Source organism: Larus michahellis, chromosome W (genome assembly GCF_964199755.1).
Source record: "Larus michahellis chromosome W, bLarMic1.1, whole genome shotgun sequence".
Classification (NCBI taxonomy): Eukaryota; Metazoa; Chordata; class Aves; order Charadriiformes; family Laridae; genus Larus; species Larus michahellis.
The window spans coordinates 9,990,004-10,011,630 of record NC_133929.1 but is presented as its reverse complement, the minus strand read 5'-3'; the positions used below and the strand labels follow the sequence as shown (position 1 = coordinate 10,011,630).

Here is a 21,627-nt window from a genome sequence, read left to right as displayed (position 1 = left end):
TCTCCCTCCGCCCCCAGGTCGGATCCCTCCGCGCCCCGAGGGCACGCAAACTCCCTGAGCCCCGCTAAGCACCAGGTCGACGAGGGCGGACCCGCCGGGGGGCCGGGGACAAGCGAAAACGACAGACGAGACAGCCAATCGAGACGCGGGATCGGCCGGCGGCCATCTGGCGGCCCAATGGGCGCCGCGGAGGGCCTGGCCGAGTGGAGGAAGCGCGGGGGCGACAAGGGGCGTTGTCGTGGCCGACGAGCTTATTGGGGCGCGGGCCGCCCGGCCTGGTGCCGCCGCCACCCGCAGTGTTTTCGGGAAGATCATCGGCAAGGCGCTTCCCCGCCAACGTCGCCTACGAGGACGAGGAGGTAGCCGCGGCTTTGCTCTGAGCGCGGTTCCTCCTCCCTCCCCCCGTCCCCCCCTCCCCCCGCGCTCGCAGGCACCCTGAGCCGAGGACCCGTTGCGCGGTGCCCGGGAGCGCGGCAGGGCGGGTGGCGGCCTTGCTGCGGGCGGGCGGGCGGTGGAGGGACGGGGCCTCTCTGGGTTGTGGCGCTCTCTACTGCGCGATCCCTATAACATCGCGCTTCTTCGGTGCGGCCCCCCCGCCCCCGGCTGCCGCGGCGCGTACTGGGTTGCTGGTGCTGGCCGGCTCGCCTCGGTTCCCAGCCCCGCCGTGTCGCGTGCGCGCGTGCGTAGAGGAGGGCCTCTGACGGTAAGGCACTTGGTGGCAGCCGCAGACGTTTGCCGCGTGATATCCCTTTGGCACTGCAAGTCGTGCAGAGTTTGCTGCCGAGGGATGCGAGTGGTCCTACCTCGTGTAGGACGACAGTCTTGAAACCTTAGATTAAGCGCACGCAGTCAGTCTCCTCGGGGATTCCAGGCGTATGTATGTAAACGGTGAACGTCTGAGTGGTGACCGTAATGAGTTAGTTCTGCGTAGGAGAAACGCAGGTCTTGATGTGCCTCCTAATAGCACTGTAGAGATTTCACAGCTCTGCTGTGCTAGGCTTTGGTTCTGCGCCCCCAAACTGGATTGTTACAGCTTTTCTTATTTTTCTTTACCAAAAAAGTAAATCCAGAAACTCGTCATCCTTAGGAAACGATCGACCCGAATTAAAACGTACTGGAGGTCGCTAGTCTGAAGTACTGGCCTGCCTCCTTGCCCCCATCACCTTGCATGCTGAATCCCACTTCTGGAGGGGGCTCTGTAAAGACGACGTATTTTTTTGTACAGAAAGCATTAATATCGCGTAAGAAAAATCAACGTTTCGGCTTGCGTTTGGGGTCTGCTTCTGACTTTTCGGAAGTCTGCTTCTGTAGGAGTTCAGTGGGGCATATTGATTTGCTTAAGCTATTATTACCTTTCTCTGAAGCCAATGACGTTTTAACTGTTTACTCTTCCTCCAGCGCCTTGCGTTCCGTGATCTTTCACCCCAAGCTCCGATGCTTTTCCTAGCCATGCCTAAGGAGGCAATTATGAGGTTATGCGAAGCAGAAGATCCTGGTGAATGTGTAAGTACTGTGGAAGCTTTCTGTATGCTAAACTGTACCTGTCGTTAGTTCCTAATTTAGTAGACTCTTTCCCATCCCCCCTTTTCCTCTTGATAGGGCACGGTAGGCTGGTTTGGGTTTTCTGGCGCTATAATCTTTTCTCTCTGGCTTGTAATGGAGCTGAGCTTTTTGACCGAAAGTAGCGATATAAAGCAATGCTCATCCCTGGGTACGTACTCCTGGTGCAAAATGCAGTGTTGTTTTGGAGCGCAGGGTGATGCCTACTGTCACGGTTTAGAGCAAGAGGAGGAGTAGTACTTCTTCTAATACGGAGAAGAGGGCTTGGGGTTTTTGGCAGGTCGGGGGTGAGGAAGGGCAAAGCTGGTCGAGAGGTGCTGGATGCTTCGCTTTTGGCTATAAAAGTCAAGTTCAGAGACTTTGTAAACCCACGCAAAAGGCAGCCTGAAGCTTATTTTCCACCCGAGTTGCGTATGTTGCCTGAAGAGATAACGGGGGGCTTTAACCCGGAGACAAACTTAGCTTCTGTGGCTGTTTTGTAGTCTGTTACTGTCTAGCTTGAAAACAGTTGCGTAGCCCTCTTTCTTCCCCCCCCCCCTACAGTGTGCGTAATCGGTCTTTGTAGCTTTGCTCGTGAAATGCCGGTTGCAGGCGGACAGACAGTAATTTGAAGCGCAGTGGTTGAATTGCTAGGAGTTGGCTAACTGGTTTCTCTGGGTGCTTCTCTGCTCTCATTCCTCCCCTCCCTGCCCTCTCCCCTTCTTGTGTGTGGCTTTTTATTTTACTTATTTATGGTTTTGTACTTCCTTCTCCAGCTTCTTGGGCATTTAATGATTGTTGGCAAGCAGCGTGCTGCTCACCTGGGCCTGACCGATGGATTCCGGATGGTTGCGGATGAAGGGCCCGAGGGTGGGCAGCCTGTCTGTCACGTACATCTACGTATTCTGGGTGGCCGTCGGTTGGGCTGGCCGCCTGGCTGAGATTTTTGCACCGCAAGAGCTGCTGCACGTGTACAAATCGCCGCTGAATGGATTTCGTCTGTTGCCCGTCGATCTAGGCACTGTTGATGTCGAATGTTTTGTGCCGCGTGTCTGTGGAAGGTAATAAAAGCTGTGAGCAGCAGTTGCACAATAAAGATTTAGCATGGGGATCTCACCTCCGTCTTGTGCGTCTTACTGAGGGAAATAGTTCCGCAAGTTAAAACGGCGTCTCCCCGGAGTGTAAGTACGTGGACTGTGTCGGTCTGTTAACAGTGTTCTATAGATAGATAGTGATTTGGCCAGTCATTTGAAGCGTGACGCTGGGACGGCTTAGCAGTCTCCTGCGTCCTGTAGGAAGCAGACTCTTGGCTCTTTGGAAGCGGTACGCAAATGTACGTAAAGCCAGTGTAGGCGGCTGCTGCTGCAACACCTTTAGAAAATACTGTATGCGACGCTACAGGCATGCCATACAAGGGTGCTTTCGGCACAGTGCAATGCGTTGGAAGCATCCAACTCCTGTTGGAGCACTTCATCAAGGGCTGCGTGATAAGGCCCCGTTGATAATCCCTTTTCTGCTGAGGAGGGACGTGGTAGGAGAAAACAATTGGTCTGAATGGCAGCTGTGGTGCTTCCATAGCACGGTGGAATATCTCTCTTGGTCCATTTGGGTCAGCTGTCCTGGCTGTGTCCCCTGCCAGCCTCTTGCCCACCCCCAGCTTACTGGACTGTGGGGGTGGGGGTGGCTGGAGAGACAGCCTCCGTGCTGTGGGAGCACTGCTCGGCAGTAGCCAGAACACTGGTGTGTTATCAACACCCTTCCAGCTACAGCTACGAAGCACAGCACTATGAGGGCTGCTGTGGGGAAAGTTACCTTCCATCCCAGCCAGACCCAAACCAAAGCTACGTCGCAGGGAGACAGCCAACTTCATCTTTCTTTAACAGCTATTAAAAAAGGGAGACGGGCATGGGAAAGCAGGGCCATCCTTCGTTGCCCTTGAACGCTGCGTCCGACCTTTTGTGGGAAAGCCTCCGTCCTCTTCTTTGTAGCCGCCCTTTAAGTACTGGCAGACTGCGATGAGGTTCCCTCCCCCGCGAGCCTTCTCTTCTGCAAGGGAGAAGAGACCCAACTCCTTCAGCCTTTCCTCCTAGGGCAGGTTCTCCAGCCCTTTGGTCATCTTTGCGGCCCTCCTTGGGACCTTCCCCAGTCGGTCTGCGTCTCTTTTTTGAATTGTGGGGACCAGAACTGGACACGGCGCTCCAGGTGCGGCCTGCGGGGGTAGCCTGTGTGAGAAGAGGCCAGGGTCTGCCCTGTGCTGGACGCAGCTGGTGCCAGCCAGCTAGGCACTGGACTTGCCGCAGGCCAAAGCTGAGCGGCTCAGCGAAGCCGGGGGCGCCCCTGGGAAAACCTATTGAAGAAAGGGCAAAGCGCTGTCCGGGGCAGGTATTTCCCTGCTGCCTGTGGGTCCGGCCGGTGGATGTTTCCTGAAGGAACTTTTTCATCCTATTTTCTCCCCCTGTCCTGTTGAGGAGGGGCAGTGAGAGAGCGGCTGGGCGGGCCCCTGACAGCCGGCCGAGGTCAATCCATCACAAAGCCTAAAGGGCAGATTCCTCCATGTAGAAGTGTTGAAGGGGGTTGGTGCTTTAAGGAACGATAGTGACTGGGGTTTTGGAGACAGGACGTTTTGGAGACAGGAAAGTCGGGAAATCGCTGGGGATCCAGTTGCTTCGAGGGGGGGAAATTTCAAGAGAAAAAGCCTTCTTTCTGAGCAATAAGAGGCTCTTGTGAGCAGAGGGCTCTAGTCTCCCTTTGTTCTCACTTGGTAATGAAAGAGACAAGGCACCGGAACTCCTGCGTGCGAAGGGATGAAAATGTGCGGAGCCTGTTGGATGCTCTTTGTGTGCGCGTGTTGGAAACCCAGGAACAGCTATAAGGAGGTGGGTGTGAGCTTGGTTAACTTGGCCAAGCCAACCACGCAAAGCTGACCCAACCTCCCGCCCGCATCAGAACCAGTGCCACCAGAAAAGCACGTAAGGTGTTAGCAATTGGAGATCCCCTACTGAGAGGCACCGACGCACCCGTTTGCCGTCCAGGCGATTTCTCTCGAGAAGTCTGCTGCCTACCAGGGGCTCGCATCCGTGGCGTCGCCGAGAGGCTGCCGAGCCTGGTGATCCCTGCAGGTTATCATGCGCTCCTACTATTCCGCGTAGGGTCTGACGAGGCAACTTAGAACCCTCCAAAGAGACTTTATGTCCCTCGGAGCAATGTTAAAAGGATCAGGAGCACAGGTGGTGGTCTCCTCTCTCCTCCCAGTCAGAGGGAGGGGTCCAGGAAGGAGGAGACGAATTGAACAGGTGAATGCCTGGCTGCGTAGCTGGTGCCATACGCGAGGTTTTGGCTTCTGTGATCACGGGTGTACCTTTGAGAAGCCGGGTCTGTTGGGAGCTGATGGGATTCGCCTGACCAAGCGGGGCAAGAGGGTCTTTGCCAACAAGCTGGCCGGACTTACAAGGAGGGCTTTAAACTAGGCTCAGCGGGGGAAGGGGATGGAGTTCTGAGCAACAGAGAAGAGCCAGGGGCTGCTGATGCGTTAGGAACCAACAGGGGAACCCCTGAGAAATGCCGCAAAGGACTTGGGGCTTGATCCTCCAGAAAGGCGACACGGTCGGCAGCCCAACTGAAGTGCCTCTATACCACTGCGCGCAGCACAGGTAACAAACAGGAGGAGTTGGAAGCCCCTGTGCAGAAGGAGCAGAAGGGAGCTGGCAGCTCTTTCAGGACGTTTTTTCTTCGAGCACAAGAGCTCTCGATTCCCACGCGTAAGAAATGGGAAAATAGAAATTCGTCTACCTAGACTTTAGTAAAGCCTTTGACACCGTTTCCCACAGCGTTCTCCTGGAGAAACTGGCTGCTCGTGGCTTGGACGGGCGTACTCTTTGCTGGGTAAAGAACTGGCTGGAGGGCCGGGCCCAGAGAGTTGTGGTGAATGGAGTTAAATCCAGTTGGCGGCCGGTCACAAGTGGTGTTCCCCAGGGCTCAGTACCGGGGCCGGTTCTGTTTAATATCTTTCTCAACGACCTGGACGAGGGGATCGAGTGCACCCTCACTCAGTAAGTTTGCAGCCGACACCAAGTTGGGCGGGAGCGTCGATCTGCTTGAGGGTAGGATGGCTCTACAGAGGGATCTGGACAGGCTGGATCGATGGGCCGAGGCCGATGGTATGAGGTTCAACAAGGCCAAGTGCCGGGTCCTGCACTTGGGTCACAACAACCCCGTGCAACGCTACAGGCTTGGGGAAGAGTGGCTGGAAAGCTGCCCGGCAGAAAAGAGCCTGGGGGTATTGGTAGACAGCCGTCTGAATGTGAGCCAGCAGTGTGCCCAGGTGGCCAAGGCGGCCAACAGCATCCTGGCCTGTATCAGGAATAGCGTGGCGAGCAGGACTGGGGAAGCGACTGTCCCCCTGTACTCAGCACCGCTGAGGCCGCACCTCGAATACTGTGTTCAGTTTTGGGCCTCTCACTACAAGAAAGACACGGAGGTGCTGGAGCGTGTCCGGAGAAGGGCAACGGAGCTGGTGAGGGGTCTGGAGCACAAGGCTTATGAGGAGCGGCTGAGGGAACTGGGGTGGCTTAGCCTGGAGTAAAGGAGGCTGAGGGGAGACCTTATCGCTCTCTACAACTACCGGAAAGGAGGCTGTAGCGAGGCGGGGGTTGGTCTCTTCTCCCAAGTAACAGGCGATAGGACGAGAGGAAACGGCCTCGAGTTGCGCCAGGGGAGGTTTAGGACGGATATTAGGAAAAATTTCTTCGCGGAAAGGGTTATCGAACGTTGGACCAGGCTGCCCAGGGAAGTGGTTGAATCACCATCCCTGGAGGTATTTAAAAGACGGGTAGACGCGGCGCTTAGGGACGTGGTTTGGTGGTGGTTTTGGCAGCGTTAGGTTAATGGTTGGACTCGATGATCTTAAAGGTCCCTTCCGACCTAGACGATTCTATGAAATCAGGCAAGGAAGGCAGGAGCCCAGCATGGCTGAGTAAGGACCTTCTGGTCGAGCTGAAGCGCAAGGAGGAAATGCGTAGGCGGTGGAAGCAGAGACACGCATCCTGGGAAGAATATAGGGATGGGGTCGGGAAAGCTAAGGCACAGCTGGAGCTGAATTTGGCAAGGGATGTGAAGAAGAATCATAAGAAGGGCTTCTACAGGTGCGTTGGTCAGAAAAGGAAGACTAAAGAAAACGCACACCACCCCCACCCCCCTCCGATAGGTAAGACAGGAGAGCTAGCGCCAACCGACATGGAGAAGGCCGAGGCACTCAAGGATTTTTCTCCTCCGTTGTCGCTGGCAATCACCGTTCCCGCATCTCTCAAGTCCCTGAACCTCAAGGCAGGGACTGGGGGAACAAAGTCCCTCCCATCGTAGGAAAGGATCCGGTTCGAGACCACCTGAGGAACCTGAACATACGCAAGTCCTGCACTGGGGAGGAACAACCCCATGCACCAGTAGATGCTGGAGGCCGACTGGCTGGAGAGCAGCTTTGCTGACGTGGGGGGCTCCTGGTGGACATCAAGTTGAACGTGAGCCGACAACGTGCCCTTGCCGCAAAGGCGGCTAAGGATATCCTTAGCCCGCTACAGAGGAAAGCAGGGTTTATACATGTTACAATACAGTTGTGTAGACCAATCAAATTGCTCACTATCCCCGGGGGTGCAGGGCACCAGAGACCACCCTTGGGCAGCTTTGGGGGCACTGCCTGTTTTTCTACGAGCCTCCTACCCAGCTTAGCGCAAATCCTATCTCGATCTGCGCCCCCCCCCCACACCCACACCCACAGCCCTCGAGCCACCAGTGCTGAAGACACGCTTTGTATTGTATTTTCTCCCAGGAGGCGCGCAGCTTAGAAACGTCTGCAATCCAAGCGGGGCTTGCAGGGAACAATTGAGAGCAACTTCTGTCGGTTCTGGGGAGTGTTCTGAAAAGTTAAGGCCTGCCCTGCCCTGGCAAAAGCAGTCCTTTGACTGGAGGGAGCAGCACCAAAAAGCCACAAGCACGTTTGGGGTGGAGTTGACGCGGTAATAAATAACAGTCAATAGTACTTGTAGCTACAACAGCCTCTTCTGAGCCCTCGTCGCCCGCCCACAGGGTCGCAGCACTACACGGCACGGATCCCTCCGCGGACTGGCCCAACGTCTTCTCCCTCCGCCCCCAGGTCGGATCCCTCCGCGCCCCGAGGGCACGCAAACTCCCTGAGCCCCGCTAAGCACCAGGTCGACGAGGGCGGACCCGCCGGGGGGCCGGGGACAAGCGAAAACGACAGACGAGACAGCCAATCGAGACGCGGGATCGGCCGGCGGCCATCTGGCGGCCCAATGGGCGCCGCGGAGGGCCTGGCCGAGTGGAGGAAGCGCGGGGGCGACAAGGGGCGTTGTCGTGGCCGACGAGCTTATTGGGGCGCGGGCCGCCCGGCCTGGTGCCGCCGCCACCCGCAGTGTTTTCGGGAAGATCATCGGCAAGGCGCTTCCCCGCCAACGTCGCCTACGAGGACGAGGAGGTAGCCGCGGCTTTGCTCTGAGCGCGGTTCCTCCTCCTTCCCCCCGTCCCCCCCTCCCCCCGCGCTCGCAGGCACCCTGAGCCGAGGACCCGTTGCGCGGTGCCCGGGAGCGCGGCAGGGCGGGTGGCGGCCTTGCTGCGGGCGGGCGGTGGAGGGACGGGGCCTCTCTGGGTTGTGGCGCTCTCTACTGCGCGATCCCTATAACATCGCGCTTCTTCGGTGCGGCCCCCCCGCCCCCGGCTGCCGCGGCGCGTACTGGGTTGCTGGTGCTGGCCGGCTCGCCTCGGTTCCCAGCCCCGCCGTGTCGCGTGCGTGCGTGCGTAGAGGAGGGCCTCTGACGGTAAGGCACTTGGTGGCAGCCGCAGACGTTTGCCGCGTGATATCCCTTTGGCACTGCAAGTCGTGCAAAGTTTGCTGCCGAGGGATGCGAGTGGTCCTACCTCGTGTAGGACGACAGTCTTGAAACCTTAGATTAAGCGCACGCAGTCAGTCTCCTCGGGGATTCCAGGCGTATGTATGTAAACGGTGAACGTCTGAGTGGTGACCGTAATGAGTTAGTTCTGCGTAGGAGAAACGCAGGTCTTGATGTGCCTCCTAATAGCACTGTAGAGATTTCGCAGCTCTGCTGTGCTAGGCTTTGGTTCTGCGCCCCCAAACTGGATTGTTACAGCTTTTCTTATTTTTCTTTACCAAAAAAGTAAATCCAGAAACTCGTCATCCTTAGGAAACGATCGACCCGAATTAAAACGTACTGGAGGTCGCTAGTCTGAAGTACTGGCCCGCCTCCTTGCCCCCATCACCTTGCATGCTGAATCCCACTTCTGGAGGGGGCTCTGTAAAGACGTTGTATTTTTTTGTACAGAAAGCATTAATATCGCGTAAGAAAAATCAACGTTTCGGCTTGCGTTTGGGGTCTGCTTCTGACTTTTCGGAAGTCTGCTTCTGTAGGAGTTCAGTGGGGCATATTGATTTGCTTAAGCTATTATTACCTTTCTCTGAAGCCAATGACGTTTTAACTGTTTACTCTTCCTCCAGCGCCTTGCGTTCCGTGATCTTTCACCCCAAGCTCCGATGCTTTTCCTAGCCATGCCTAAGGAGGCAATTATGAGGTTATGCGAAGCAGAAGATCCTGGTGAATGTGTAAGTACTGTGGAAGCTTTCTGTATGCTAAACTGTACCTGTCGTTAGTTCCTAATTTAGTAGACTCTTTCCCATCCCCCCTTTTCCCCTTGATAGGGCACGGTAGGCTGGTTTGGGTTTTCTGGCGCTATAATCTTTTCTCTCTGGCTTGTAATGGAGCTGAGCTTTTTGACCGAAAGTAGCGATATAAAGCAATGCTCATCCCTGGGTACGTACTCCTGGTGCAAAATGCAGTGTTGTTTTGGAGCGCAGGGTGATGCCTACTGTCACGGTTTAGAGCAAGAGGAGGAGTAGTACTTCTTCTAATACGGAGAAGAGGGCTTGGGGTTTTTGGCAGGTCGGGGGTGAGGAAGGGCAAAGCTGGTCGAGAGGTGCTGGATGCTTCGCTTTTGGCTATAAAAGTCAAGTTCAGAGACTTTGTAAACCCACGCAAAAGGCAGCCTGAAGCTTATTTTCCACCCGAGTTGCGTATGTTGCCTGAAGAGATAACGGGGGGCTTTAACCCGGAGACAAACTTAGCTTCTGTGGCTGTTTTGTAGTCTGTTACTGTCTAGCTTGAAAACAATTGCGTAGCCCTCTTTCTTTCCCCCCCCCCTACAGTGTGCGTAATCGGTCTTTGTAGCTTTGCTCGGGAAATGCCGGTTGCAGGCGGACAGACAGTAATTTGAAGCGCAGTGGTTGAATTGCTAGGAGTTGGCTAACTGGTTTCTCTGGGTGCTTCTCTGCTCTCATTCCTCCCCTCCCTGCCCTCTCCCCTTCTTGTGTGTGGCTTTTTATTTTACTTATTTATGGTTTTGTACTTCCTTCTCCAGCTTCTTGGGCATTTAATGATTGTTGGCAAGCAGCGTGCTGCTCACCTGGGCCTGACCGATGGATTCCGGATGGTTGCGGATGAAGGGCCCGAGGGTGGGCAGCCTGTCTGTCACGTACATCTACGTATTCTGGGTGGCCGTCGGTTGGGCTGGCCGCCTGGCTGAGATTTTTGCACCGCAAGAGCTGCTGCACGTGTACGAATCGCCGCTGAATGGATTTCGTCTGTTGCCCGTCAATCTAGGCACTGTTGATGTCGAATGTTTTGTGCCGCGTGTCTGTGGAAGGTAATAAAAGCTGTGAGCAGCAGTTGCACAATAAAGATTTAGCATGGGGATCTCACCTCCGTCTTGTGCGTCTTACTGAGGGAAATAGTTCCGCAAGTTAAAACGGCGTCTCCCCGGAGTGTAAGTACGTGGACTGTGTCGGTCTGTTAACAGTGTTCTATAGATAGATAGTGATTTGGCCAGTCATTTGAAGCGTGACGCTGGGACGGCTTAGCAGTCTCCTGCGTCCTGTAGGAAGCAGACTCTTGGCTCTTTGGAAGCGGTACGCAAATGTACGTAAAGCCAGTGTAGGCAGCTGCTGCTGCAACACCTTTAGAAAATACTGTATGCGACGCTACAGGCATGCCATACAAGGGTGCTTTCGGCACAGTGCAATGCGTTGGAAGCATCCAACTCCTGTTGGAGCACTTCATCAAGGGCTGCGTGATAAGGCCCCGTTGATAATCCCTTTTCTGCTGAGGAGGGACGTGGTAGGAGAAAACAATTGGTCTGAATGGCAGCTGTGGTGCTTCCATAGCACGGTGGAATATCTCTCTTGGTCCATTTGGGTCAGCTGTCCTGGCTGTGTCCCCTGCCAGCCTCTTGCCCACCCCCAGCTTACTGGACTGTGGGGGTGGGGGTGGCTGGAGAGACAGCCTCCGTGCTGTGGGAGCACTGCTCGGCAGTAGCCAGAACACTGGTGTGTTATCAACACCCTTCCAGCTACAGCTACGAAGCACAGCACTATGAGGGCTGCTGTGGGGAAAGTTACCTTCCATCCCAGCCAGACCCAAACCAAAGCTACGTCGCAGGGAGACAGCCAACTTCATCTTTCTTTAACAGCTATTAAAAAAGGGAGACGGGCATGGGAAAGCAGGGCCATCCTTCGTTGCCCTTGAACGCTGCGTCCGACCTTTTGTGGGAAAGCCTCCGTCCTCTTCTTTGTAGCCGCCCTTTAAGTACTGGCAGACTGTGATGAGGTTCCCTCCCCCGCGAGCCTTCTCTTCTGCAAGGGAGAAGAGACCCAACTCCTTCAGCCTTTCCTCCTAGGGCAGGTTCTCCAGCCCTTTGGTCATCTTTGCGGCCCTCCTTGGGACCTTCCCCAGTCGGTCTGCGTCTCTTTTTTGAATTGTGGGGACCAGAACTGGACACGGCGCTCCAGGTGCGGCCTGCGGGGGTAGCCTGTGTGAGAAGAGGCCAGGGTCTGCCCTGTGCTGGACGCAGCTGGTGCCAGCCAGCTAGGCACTGGACTTGCCGCAGGCCAAAGCTGAGCGGCTCAGCGAAGCCGGGGGCGCCCCTGGGAAAACCTATTGAAGAAAGGGCAAAGCGCTGTCCGGGGCAGGTATTTCCCTGCTGCCTGTGGGTCCGGCCGGTGGATGTTTCCTGAAGGAACTTTTTCATCCTATTTTCTCCCCCTGTCCTGTTGAGGAGGGGCAGTGAGAGAGCGGCTGGGCGGGCCCCTGACAGCCGGCCGAGGTCAATCCATCACAAAGCCTAAAGGGCAGATTCCTCCATGTAGAAGTGTTGAAGGGGGTTGGTGCTTTAAGGAACGATAGTGACTGGGGTTTTGGAGACAGGACGTTTTGGAGACAGGAAAGTCGGGAAATCGCTGGGGATCCAGTTGCTTCGAGGGGGGGAAATTTCAAGAGAAAAAGCCTTCTTTCTGAGCAATAAGAGGCTCTTGTGAGCAGAGGGCTCTAGTCTCCCTTTGTTCTCACTTGGTAATGAAAGAGACAAGGCACCGGAACTCCTGCGTGCGAAGGGATGAAAATGTGCGGAGCCTGTTGGATGCTCTTTGTGTGCGCGTGTTGGAAACCCAGGAACAGCTATAAGGAGGTGGGTGTGAGCTTGGTTAACTTGGCCAAGCCAACCACGCAAAGCTGACCCAACCTCCCGCCCGCATCAGAACCAGTGCCACCAGAAAAGCACGTAAGGTGTTAGCAATTGGAGATCCCCTACTGAGAGGCACCGACGCACCCGTTTGCCGTCCAGGCGATTTCTCTCGAGAAGTCTGCTGCCTACCAGGGGCTCGCATCCGTGGCGTCGCCGAGAGGCTGCCGAGCCTGGTGATCCCTGCAGATTATCATGCGCTCCTACTATTCCGCGTAGGGTCTGACGAGGCAACTTAGAACCCTCCAAAGAGACTTTATGTCCCTCGGAGCAATGTTAAAAGGATCAGGAGCACAGGTGGTGGTCTCCTCTCTCCTCCCAGTCAGAGGGAGGGGTCCAGGAAGGAGGAGACGAATTGAACAGGTGAATGCCTGGCTGCGTAGCTGGTGCCATACGCGAGGTTTTGGCTTCTGTGATCACGGGTGTACCTTTGAGAAGCCGGGTCTGTTGGGAGCTGATGGGATTCGCCTGACCAAGCGGGGCAAGAGGGTCTTTGCCAACAAGCTGGCCGGACTTACAAGGAGGGCTTTAAACTAGGCTCAGCGGGGGAAGGGGATGGAGTTCTGAGCAACAGAGAAGAGCCAGGGGCTGCTGATGCGTTAGGAACCAACAGGGGAACCCCTGAGAAATGCCGCAAAGGACTTGGGGCTTGATCCTCCAGAAAGGCGACACGGTCGGCAGCCCAACTGAAGTGCCTCTATACCACTGCGCGCAGCACAGGTAACAAACAGGAGGAGTTGGAAGCCCCTGTGCAGAAGGAGCAGAAGGGAGCTGGCAGCTCTTTCAGGACGTTTTTTCTTCGAGCACAAGAGCTCTCGATTCCCACGCGTAAGAAATGGGAAAATAGAAATTCGTCTACCTAGACTTTAGTAAAGCCTTTGACACCGTTTCCCACAGCGTTCTCCTGGAGAAACTGGCTGCTCGTGGCTTGGACGGGCGTACTCTTTGCTGGGTAAAGAACTGGCTGGAGGGCCGGGCCCAGAGAGTTGTGGTGAATGGAGTTAAATCCAGTTGGCGGCCGGTCACAAGTGGTGTTCCCCAGGGCTCAGTACCGGGGCCGGTTCTGTTTAATATCTTTCTCAACGACCTGGACGAGGGGATCGAGTGCACCCTCACTCAGTAAGTTTGCAGCCGACACCAAGTTGGGCGGGAGCGTCGATCTGCTTGAGGGTAGGATGGCTCTACAGAGGGATCTGGACAGGCTGGATCGATGGGCCGAGGCCGATGGTATGAGGTTCAACAAGGCCAAGTGCCGGGTCCTGCACTTGGGTCACAACAACCCCGTGCAACGCTACAGGCTTGGGGAAGAGTGGCTGGAAAGCTGCCCGGCAGAAAAGAGCCTGGGGGTATTGGTAGACAGCCGTCTGAATGTGAGCCAGCAGTGTGCCCAGGTGGCCAAGGCGGCCAACAGCATCCTGGCCTGTATCAGGAATAGCGTGGCGAGCAGGACTGGGGAAGCGACTGTCCCCCTGTACTCAGCACCGCTGAGGCCGCACCTCGAATACTGTGTTCCGTTTTGGGCCTCTCACTACAAGACAGACACGGAGGTGCTGGAGCGTGTCCGGAGAAGGGCAACGGAGCTGGTGAGGGGTCTGGAGCACAAGGCTTATGAGGAGCGGCTGAGGGAACTGGGGTGGCTTAGCCTGGAGTAAAGGAGGCTGAGGGGAGACCTTATCGCTCTCTACAACTACCGGAAAGGAGGCTGTAGCGAGGCGGGGGTTGGTCTCTTCTCCCAAGTAACAGGCGATAGGACGAGAGGAAACGGCCTCGAGTTGCGCCAGGGGAGGTTTAGGACGGATATTAGGAAAAATTTCTTCGCGGAAAGGGTTATCGAACGTTGGACCAGGCTGCCCAGGGAAGTGGTTGAATCACCATCCCTGGAGGTATTTAAAAGACGGGTAGACGCGGCGCTTAGGGACGTGGTTTGGTGGTGGTTTTGGCAGCGTTAGGTTAATGGTTGGACTCGATGATCTTAAAGGTCCCTTCCGACCTAGACGATTCTATGAAATCAGGCAAGGAAGGCAGGAGCCCAGCATGGCTGAGTAAGGACCTTCTGGTCGAGCTGAAGCGCAAGGAGGAAATGCGTAGGCGGTGGAAGCAGAGACACGCATCCTGGGAAGAATATAGGGATGGGGTCGGGAAAGCTAAGGCACAGCTGGAGCTGAATTTGGCAAGGGATGTGAAGAAGAATCATAAGAAGGGCTTCTACAGGTGCGTTGGTCAGAAAAGGAAGACTAAAGAAAACGCACACCACCCCCACCCCCCTCCGATAGGTAAGACAGGAGAGCTAGCGCCAACCGACATGGAGAAGGCCGAGGCACTCAAGGATTTTTCTCCTCCGTTGTCGCTGGCAATCACCGTTCCCGCATCTCTCAAGTCCCTGAACCTCAAGGCAGGGACTGGGGGAACAAAGTCCCTCCCATCGTAGGAAAGGATCCGGTTCGAGACCACCTGAGGAACCTGAACATACGCAAGTCCTGCACTGGGGAGGAACAACCCCATGCATCAGTAGATGCTGGAGGCCGACTGGCTGGAGAGCAGCTTTGCTGACGTGGGGGGCTCCTGGTGGACATCAAGTTGAACGTGAGCCGACAACGTGCCCTTGCCGCAAAGGCGGCTAAGGATATCCTTAGCCCGCTACAGAGGAAAGCAGGGTTTATACATGTTACAATACAGTTGTGTAGACCAATCAAATTGCTCACTATCCCCGGGGGTGCAGGGCACCAGAGACCACCCTTGGGCAGCTTTGGGGGCACTGCCTGTTTTTCTACGAGCCTCCTACCCAGCTTAGCGCAAATCCTATCTCGATCTGCGCCCCCCCCCCACACCCACACCCACAGCCCTCGAGCCACCAGTGCTGAAGACACGCTTTGTATTGTATTTTCTCCCAGGAGGCGCGCAGCTTAGAAACGTCTGCAATCCAAGCGGGGCTTGCAGGGAACAATTGAGAGCAACTTCTGTCGGTTCTGGGGAGTGTTCTGAAAAGTTAAGGCCTGCCCTGCCCTGGCAAAAGCAGTCCTTTGACTGGAGGGAGCAGCACCAAAAAGCCACAAGCACGTTTGGGGTGGAGTTGACGCGGTAATAAATAACAGTCAATAGTACTTGTAGCTACAACAGCCTCTTCTGAGCCCTCGTCGCCCGCCCACAGGGTCGCAGCACTACACGGCACGGATCCCTCCGCGGACTGGCCCAACGTCTTCTCCCTCCGCCCCCAGGTCGGATCCCTCCGCGCCCCGAGGGCACGCAAACTCCCTGAGCCCCGCTAAGCACCAGGTCGACGAGGGCGGACCCGCCGGGGGGCCGGGGACAAGCGAAAACGACAGACGAGACAGCCAATCGAGACGCGGGATCGGCCGGCGGCCATCTGGCGGCCCAATGGGCGCCGCGGAGGGCCTGGCCGAGTGGAGGAAGCGCGGGGGCGACAAGGGGCGTTGTCGTGGCCGACGAGCTTATTGGGGCGCGGGCCGCCCGGCCTGGTGCCGCCGCCACCCGCAGTGTTTTCGGGAAGATCATCGGCAAGGCGCTTCCCCGCCAACGTCGCCTACGAGGACGAGGAGGTAGCCGCGGCTTTGCTCTGAGCGCGGTTCCTCCTCCTTCCCCCCGTCCCCCCCTCCCCCCGCGCTCGCAGGCACCCTGAGCCGAGGACCCGTTGCGCGGTGCCCGGGAGCGCGGCAGGGCGGGTGGCGGCCTTGCTGCGGGCGGGCGGTGGAGGGACGGGGCCTCTCTGGGTTGTGGCGCTCTCTACTGCGCGATCCCTATAACATCGCGCTTCTTCGGTGCGGCCCCCCCGCCCCCGGCTGCCGCGGCGCGTACTGGGTTGCTGGTGCTGGCCGGCTCGCCTCGGTTCCCAGCCCCGCCGTGTCGCGTGCGTGCGTGCGTAGAGGAGGGCCTCTGACGGTAAGGCACTTGGTGGCAGCCGCAGACGTTTGCCGCGTGATATCCCTTTGGCACTGCAAGTCGTGCAAAGTTTGCTGCCGAGGGATGCGAGTGGTCCTACCTCGTGTAGGACGACAGTCTTGAAACCTTAGATTAAGCGCACGCAGTCAGTCTCCTCGGGGATTCCAGGCGTATGTATGTAAACGGTGAACGTCTGAGTGGTGACCGTAATGAGTTAGTTCTGCGTAGGAGAAACGCAGGTCTTGATGTGCCTCCTAATAGCACTGTAGAGATTTCGCAGCTCTGCTGTGCTAGGCTTTGGTTCTGCGCCCCCAAACTGGATTGTTACAGCTTTTCTTATTTTTCTTTACCAAAAAAGTAAATCCAGAAACTCGTCATCCTTAGGAAACGATCGACCCGAATTAAAACGTACTGGAGGTCGCTAGTCTGAAGTACTGGCCCGCCTCCTTGCCCCCATCACCTTGCATGCTGAATCCCACTTCTGGAGGGGGCTCTGTAAAGACGTTGTATTTTTTTGTACAGAAAGCATTAATATCGCGTAAGAAAAATCAACGTTTCGGCTTGCGTTTGGGGTCTGCTTCTGACTTTTCGGAAGTCTGCTTCTGTAGGAGTTCAGTGGGGCATATTGATTTGCTTAAGCTATTATTACCTTTCTCTGAAGCCAATGACGTTTTAACTGTTTACTCTTCCTCCAGCGCCTTGCGTTCCGTGATCTTTCACCCCAAGCTCCGATGCTTTTCCTAGCCATGCCTAAGGAGGCAATTATGAGGTTATGCGAAGCAGAAGATCCTGGTGAATGTGTAAGTACTGTGGAAGCTTTCTGTATGCTAAACTGTACCTGTCGTTAGTTCCTAATTTAGTAGACTCTTTCCCATCCCCCCTTTTCCCCTTGATAGGGCACGGTAGGCTGGTTTGGGTTTTCTGGCGCTATAATCTTTTCTCTCTGGCTTGTAATGGAGCTGAGCTTTTTGACCGAAAGTAGCGATATAAAGCAATGCTCATCCCTGGGTACGTACTCCTGGTGCAAAATGCAGTGTTGTTTTGGAGCGCAGGGTGATGCCTACTGTCACGGTTTAGAGCAAGAGGAGGAGTAGTACTTCTTCTAATACGGAGAAGAGGGCTTGGGGTTTTTGGCAGGTCGGGGGTGAGGAAGGGCAAAGCTGGTCGAGAGGTGCTGGATGCTTCGCTTTTGGCTATAAAAGTCAAGTTCAGAGACTTTGTAAACCCACGCAAAAGGCAGCCTGAAGCTTATTTTCCACCCGAGTTGCGTATGTTGCCTGAAGAGATAACGGGGGGCTTTAACCCGGAGACAAACTTAGCTTCTGTGGCTGTTTTGTAGTCCGTTACTGTCTAGCTTGAAAACAATTGCGTAGCCCTCTTTCTTTCCCCCCCCCCTACAGTGTGCGTAATCGGTCTTTGTAGCTTTGCTCGGGAAATGCCGGTTGCAGGCGGACAGACAGTAATTTGAAGCGCAGTGGTTGAATTGCTAGGAGTTGGCTAACTGGTTTCTCTGGGTGCTTCTCTGCTCTCATTCCTCCCCTCCCTGCCCTCTCCCCTTCTTGTGTGTGGCTTTTTATTTTACTTATTTATGGTTTTGTACTTCCTTCTCCAGCTTCTTGGGCATTTAATGATTGTTGGCAAGCAGCGTGCTGCTCACCTGGGCCTGACCGATGGATTCCGGATGGTTGCGGATGAAGGGCCCGAGGGTGGGCAGCCTGTCTGTCACGTACATCTACGTATTCTGGGTGGCCGTCGGTTGGGCTGGCCGCCTGGCTGAGATTTTTGCACCGCAAGAGCTGCTGCACGTGTACGAATCGCCGCTGAATGGATTTCGTCTGTTGCCCGTCAATCTAGGCACTGTTGATGTCGAATGTTTTGTGCCGCGTGTCTGTGGAAGGTAATAAAAGCTGTGAGCAGCAGTTGCACAATAAAGATTTAGCATGGGGATCTCACCTCCGTCTTGTGCGTCTTACTGAGGGAAATAGTTCCGCAAGTTAAAACGGCGTCTCCCCGGAGTGTAAGTACGTGGACTGTGTCGGTCTGTTAACAGTGTTCTATAGATAGATAGTGATTTGGCCAGTCATTTGAAGCGTGACGCTGGGACGGCTTAGCAGTCTCCTGCGTCCTGTAGGAAGCAGACTCTTGGCTCTTTGGAAGCGGTACGCAAATGTACGTAAAGCCAGTGTAGGCAGCTGCTGCTGCAACACCTTTAGAAAATACTGTATGCGACGCTACAGGCATGCCATACAAGGGTGCTTTCGGCACAGTGCAATGCGTTGGAAGCATCCAACTCCTGTTGGAGCACTTCATCAAGGGCTGCGTGATAAGGCCCCGTTGATAATCCCTTTTCTGCTGAGGAGGGACGTGGTAGGAGAAAACAATTGGTCTGAATGGCAGCTGTGGTGCTTCCATAGCACGGTGGAATATCTCTCTTGGTCCATTTGGGTCAGCTGTCCTGGCTGTGTCCCCTGCCAGCCTCTTGCCCACCCCCAGCTTACTGGACTGTGGGGGTGGGGGTGGCTGGAGAGACAGCCTCCGTGCTGTGGGAGCACTGCTCGGCAGTAGCCAGAACACTGGTGTGTTATCAACACCCTTCCAGCTACAGCTACGAAGCACAGCACTATGAGGGCTGCTGTGGGGAAAGTTACCTTCCATCCCAGCCAGACCCAAACCAAAGCTACGTCGCAGGGAGACAGCCAACTTCATCTTTCTTTAACAGCTATTAAAAAAGGGAGACGGGCATGGGAAAGCAGGGCCATCCTTCGTTGCCCTTGAACGCTGCGTCCGACCTTTTGTGGGAAAGCCTCCGTCCTCTTCTTTGTAGCCGCCCTTTAAGTACTGGCAGACTGCGATGAGGTTCCCTCCCCCGCGAGCCTTCTCTTCTGCAAGGGAGAAGAGACCCAACTCCTTCAGCCTTTCCTCCTAGGGCAGGTTCTCCAGCCCTTTGGTCATCTTTGCGGCCCTCCTTGGGACCTTCCCCAGTCGGTCTGCGTCTCTTTTTTGAATTGTGGGGACCAGAACTGGACACGGCGCTCCAGGTGCGGCCTGCGGGGGTAGCCTGTGTGAGAAGAGGCCAGGGTCTGCCCTGTGCTGGACGCAGCTGGTGCCAGCCAGCTAGGCACTGGACTTGCCGCAGGCCAAAGCTGAGCGGCTCAGCGAAGCCGGGGGCGCCCCTGGGAAAACCTATTGAAGAAAGGGCAAAGCGCTGTCCGGGGCAGGTATTTCCCTGCTGCCTGTGGGTCCGGCCGGTGGATGTTTCCTGAAGGAACTTTTTCATCCTATTTTCTCCCCCTGTCCTGTTGAGGAGGGGCAGTGAGAGAGCGGCTGGGCGGGCCCCTGACAGCCGGCCGAGGTCAATCCATCACAAAGCCTAAAGGGCAGATTCCTCCATGTAGAAGTGTTGAAGGGGGTTGGTGCTTTAAGGAACGATAGTGACTGGGGTTTTGGAGACAGGACGTTTTGGAGACAGGAAAGTCGGGAAATCGCTGGGGATCCAGTTGCTTCGAGGGGGGGAAATTTCAAGAGAAAAAGCCTTCTTTCTGAGCAATAAGAGGCTCTTGTGAGCAGAGGGCTCTAGTCTCCCTTTGTTCTCACTTGGTAATGAAAGAGACAAGGCACCGGAACTCCTGCGTGCGAAGGGATGAAAATGTGCGGAGCCTGTTGGATGCTCTTTGTGTGCGCGTGTTGGAAACCCAGGAACAGCTATAAGGAGGTGGGTGTGAGCTTGGTTAACTTGGCCAAGCCAACCACGCAAAGCTGACCCAACCTCCCGCCCGCATCAGAACCAGTGCCACCAGAAAAGCACGTAAGGTGTTAGCAATTGGAGATCCCCTACTGAGAGGCACCGACGCACCCGTTTGCCGTCCAGGCGATTTCTCTCGAGAAGTCTGCTGCCTACCAGGGGCTCGCATCCGTGGCGTCGCCGAGAGGCTGCCGAGCCTGGTGATCCCTGCAGATTATCATGCGCTCCTACTATTCCGCGTAGGGTCTGACGAGGCAACTTAGAACCCTCCAAAGAGACTTTATGTCCCTCGGAGCAATGTTAAAAGGATCAGGAGCACAGGTGGTGGTCTCCTCTCTCCTCCCAGTCAGAGGGAGGGGTCCAGGAAGGAGGAGACGAATTGAACAGGTGAATGCCTGGCTGCGTAGCTGGTGCCATACGCGAGGTTTTGGCTTCTGTGATCACGGGTGTACCTTTGAGAAGCCGGGTCTGTTGGGAGCTGATGGGATTCGCCTGACCAAGCGGGGCAAGAGGGTCTTTGCCAACAAGCTGGCCGGACTTACAAGGAGGGCTTTAAACTAGGCTCAGCGGGGGAAGGGGATGGAGTTCTGAGCAACAGAGAAGAGCCAGGGGCTGCTGATGCGTTAGGAACCAACAGGGGAACCCCTGAGAAATGCCGCAAAGGACTTGGGGCTTGATCCTCCAGAAAGGCGACACGGTCGGCAGCCCAACTGAAGTGCCTCTATACCACTGCGCGCAGCACAGGTAACAAACAGGAGGAGTTGGAAGCCCCTGTGCAGAAGGAGCAGAAGGGAGCTGGCAGCTCTTTCAGGACGTTTTTTCTTCGAGCACAAGAGCTCTCGATTCCCACGCGTAAGAAATGGGAAAATAGAAATTCGTCTACCTAGACTTTAGTAAAGCCTTTGACACCGTTTCCCACAGCGTTCTCCTGGAGAAACTGGCTGCTCGTGGCTTGGACGGGCGTACTCTTTGCTGGGTAAAGAACTGGCTGGAGGGCCGGGCCCAGAGAGTTGTGGTGAATGGAGTTAAATCCAGTTGGCGGCCGGTCACAAGTGGTGTTCCCCAGGGCTCAGTACCGGGGCCGGTTCTGTTTAATATCTTTCTCAACGACCTGGACGAGGGGATCGAGTGCACCCTCACTCAGTAAGTTTGCAGCCGACACCAAGTTGGGCGGGAGCGTCGATCTGCTTGAGGGTAGGATGGCTCTACAGAGGGATCTGGACAGGCTGGATCGATGGGCCGAGGCCGATGGTATGAGGTTCAACAAGGCCAAGTGCCGGGTCCTGCACTTGGGTCACAACAACCCCGTGCAACGCTACAGGCTTGGGGAAGAGTGGCTGGAAAGCTGCCCGGCAGAAAAGAGCCTGGGGGTATTGGTAGACAGCCGTCTGAATGTGAGCCAGCAGTGTGCCCAGGTGGCCAAGGCGGCCAACAGCATCCTGGCCTGTATCAGGAATAGCGTGGCGAGCAGGACTGGGGAAGCGACTGTCCCCCTGTACTCAGCACCGCTGAGGCCGCACCTCGAATACTGTGTTCCGTTTTGGGCCTCTCACTACAAGACAGACACGGAGGTGCTGGAGCGTGTCCGGAGAAGGGCAACGGAGCTGGTGAGGGGTCTGGAGCACAAGGCTTATGAGGAGCGGCTGAGGGAACTGGGGTGGCTTAGCCTGGAGTAAAGGAGGCTGAGGGGAGACCTTATCGCTCTCTACAACTACCGGAAAGGAGGCTGTAGCGAGGCGGGGGTTGGTCTCTTCTCCCAAGTAACAGGCGATAGGACGAGAGGAAACGGCCTCGAGTTGCGCCAGGGGAGGTTTAGGACGGATATTAGGAAAAATTTCTTCGCGGAAAGGGTTATC

General features: G+C 55.8%; 3 protein-coding genes across 3 annotated transcripts; all 3 read left to right on the top strand.

Annotated features, from left to right (window-relative positions):
- Positions 1-207: 207 nt before the first annotated feature.
- LOC141735544 (adenosine 5'-monophosphoramidase HINT1-like) lies at positions 208-2,724 on the top strand. The gene is made up of 3 exons (XM_074568517.1): positions 208-359; positions 1,399-1,503; positions 2,316-2,724. The coding sequence occupies exons 2-3, from the start codon at positions 1,435-1,437 to the stop codon at positions 2,478-2,480; spliced, it is 234 nt and encodes a 77-aa protein (XP_074424618.1). The 5' UTR covers positions 208-359; positions 1,399-1,434; the 3' UTR covers positions 2,481-2,724.
- A 5,146-nt stretch (positions 2,725-7,870) lies between these two features.
- On the top strand, positions 7,871-10,318 carry LOC141735543 (adenosine 5'-monophosphoramidase HINT1-like). The gene is made up of 3 exons (XM_074568516.1): positions 7,871-8,026; positions 9,062-9,166; positions 9,979-10,318. Exons 2-3 carry the CDS (start codon positions 9,098-9,100, stop codon positions 10,141-10,143), a joined length of 234 nt encoding a protein of 77 aa, XP_074424617.1. The 5' UTR covers positions 7,871-8,026; positions 9,062-9,097; the 3' UTR covers positions 10,144-10,318.
- Positions 10,319-15,533: 5,215 nt separating this feature from the next.
- On the top strand, positions 15,534-17,981 carry LOC141735542 (adenosine 5'-monophosphoramidase HINT1-like). The gene is made up of 3 exons (XM_074568515.1): positions 15,534-15,689; positions 16,725-16,829; positions 17,642-17,981. The coding sequence occupies exons 2-3, from the start codon at positions 16,761-16,763 to the stop codon at positions 17,804-17,806; spliced, it is 234 nt and encodes a 77-aa protein (XP_074424616.1). The 5' UTR covers positions 15,534-15,689; positions 16,725-16,760; the 3' UTR covers positions 17,807-17,981.
- The last annotated feature ends 3,646 nt before the right edge of the window (positions 17,982-21,627 follow it).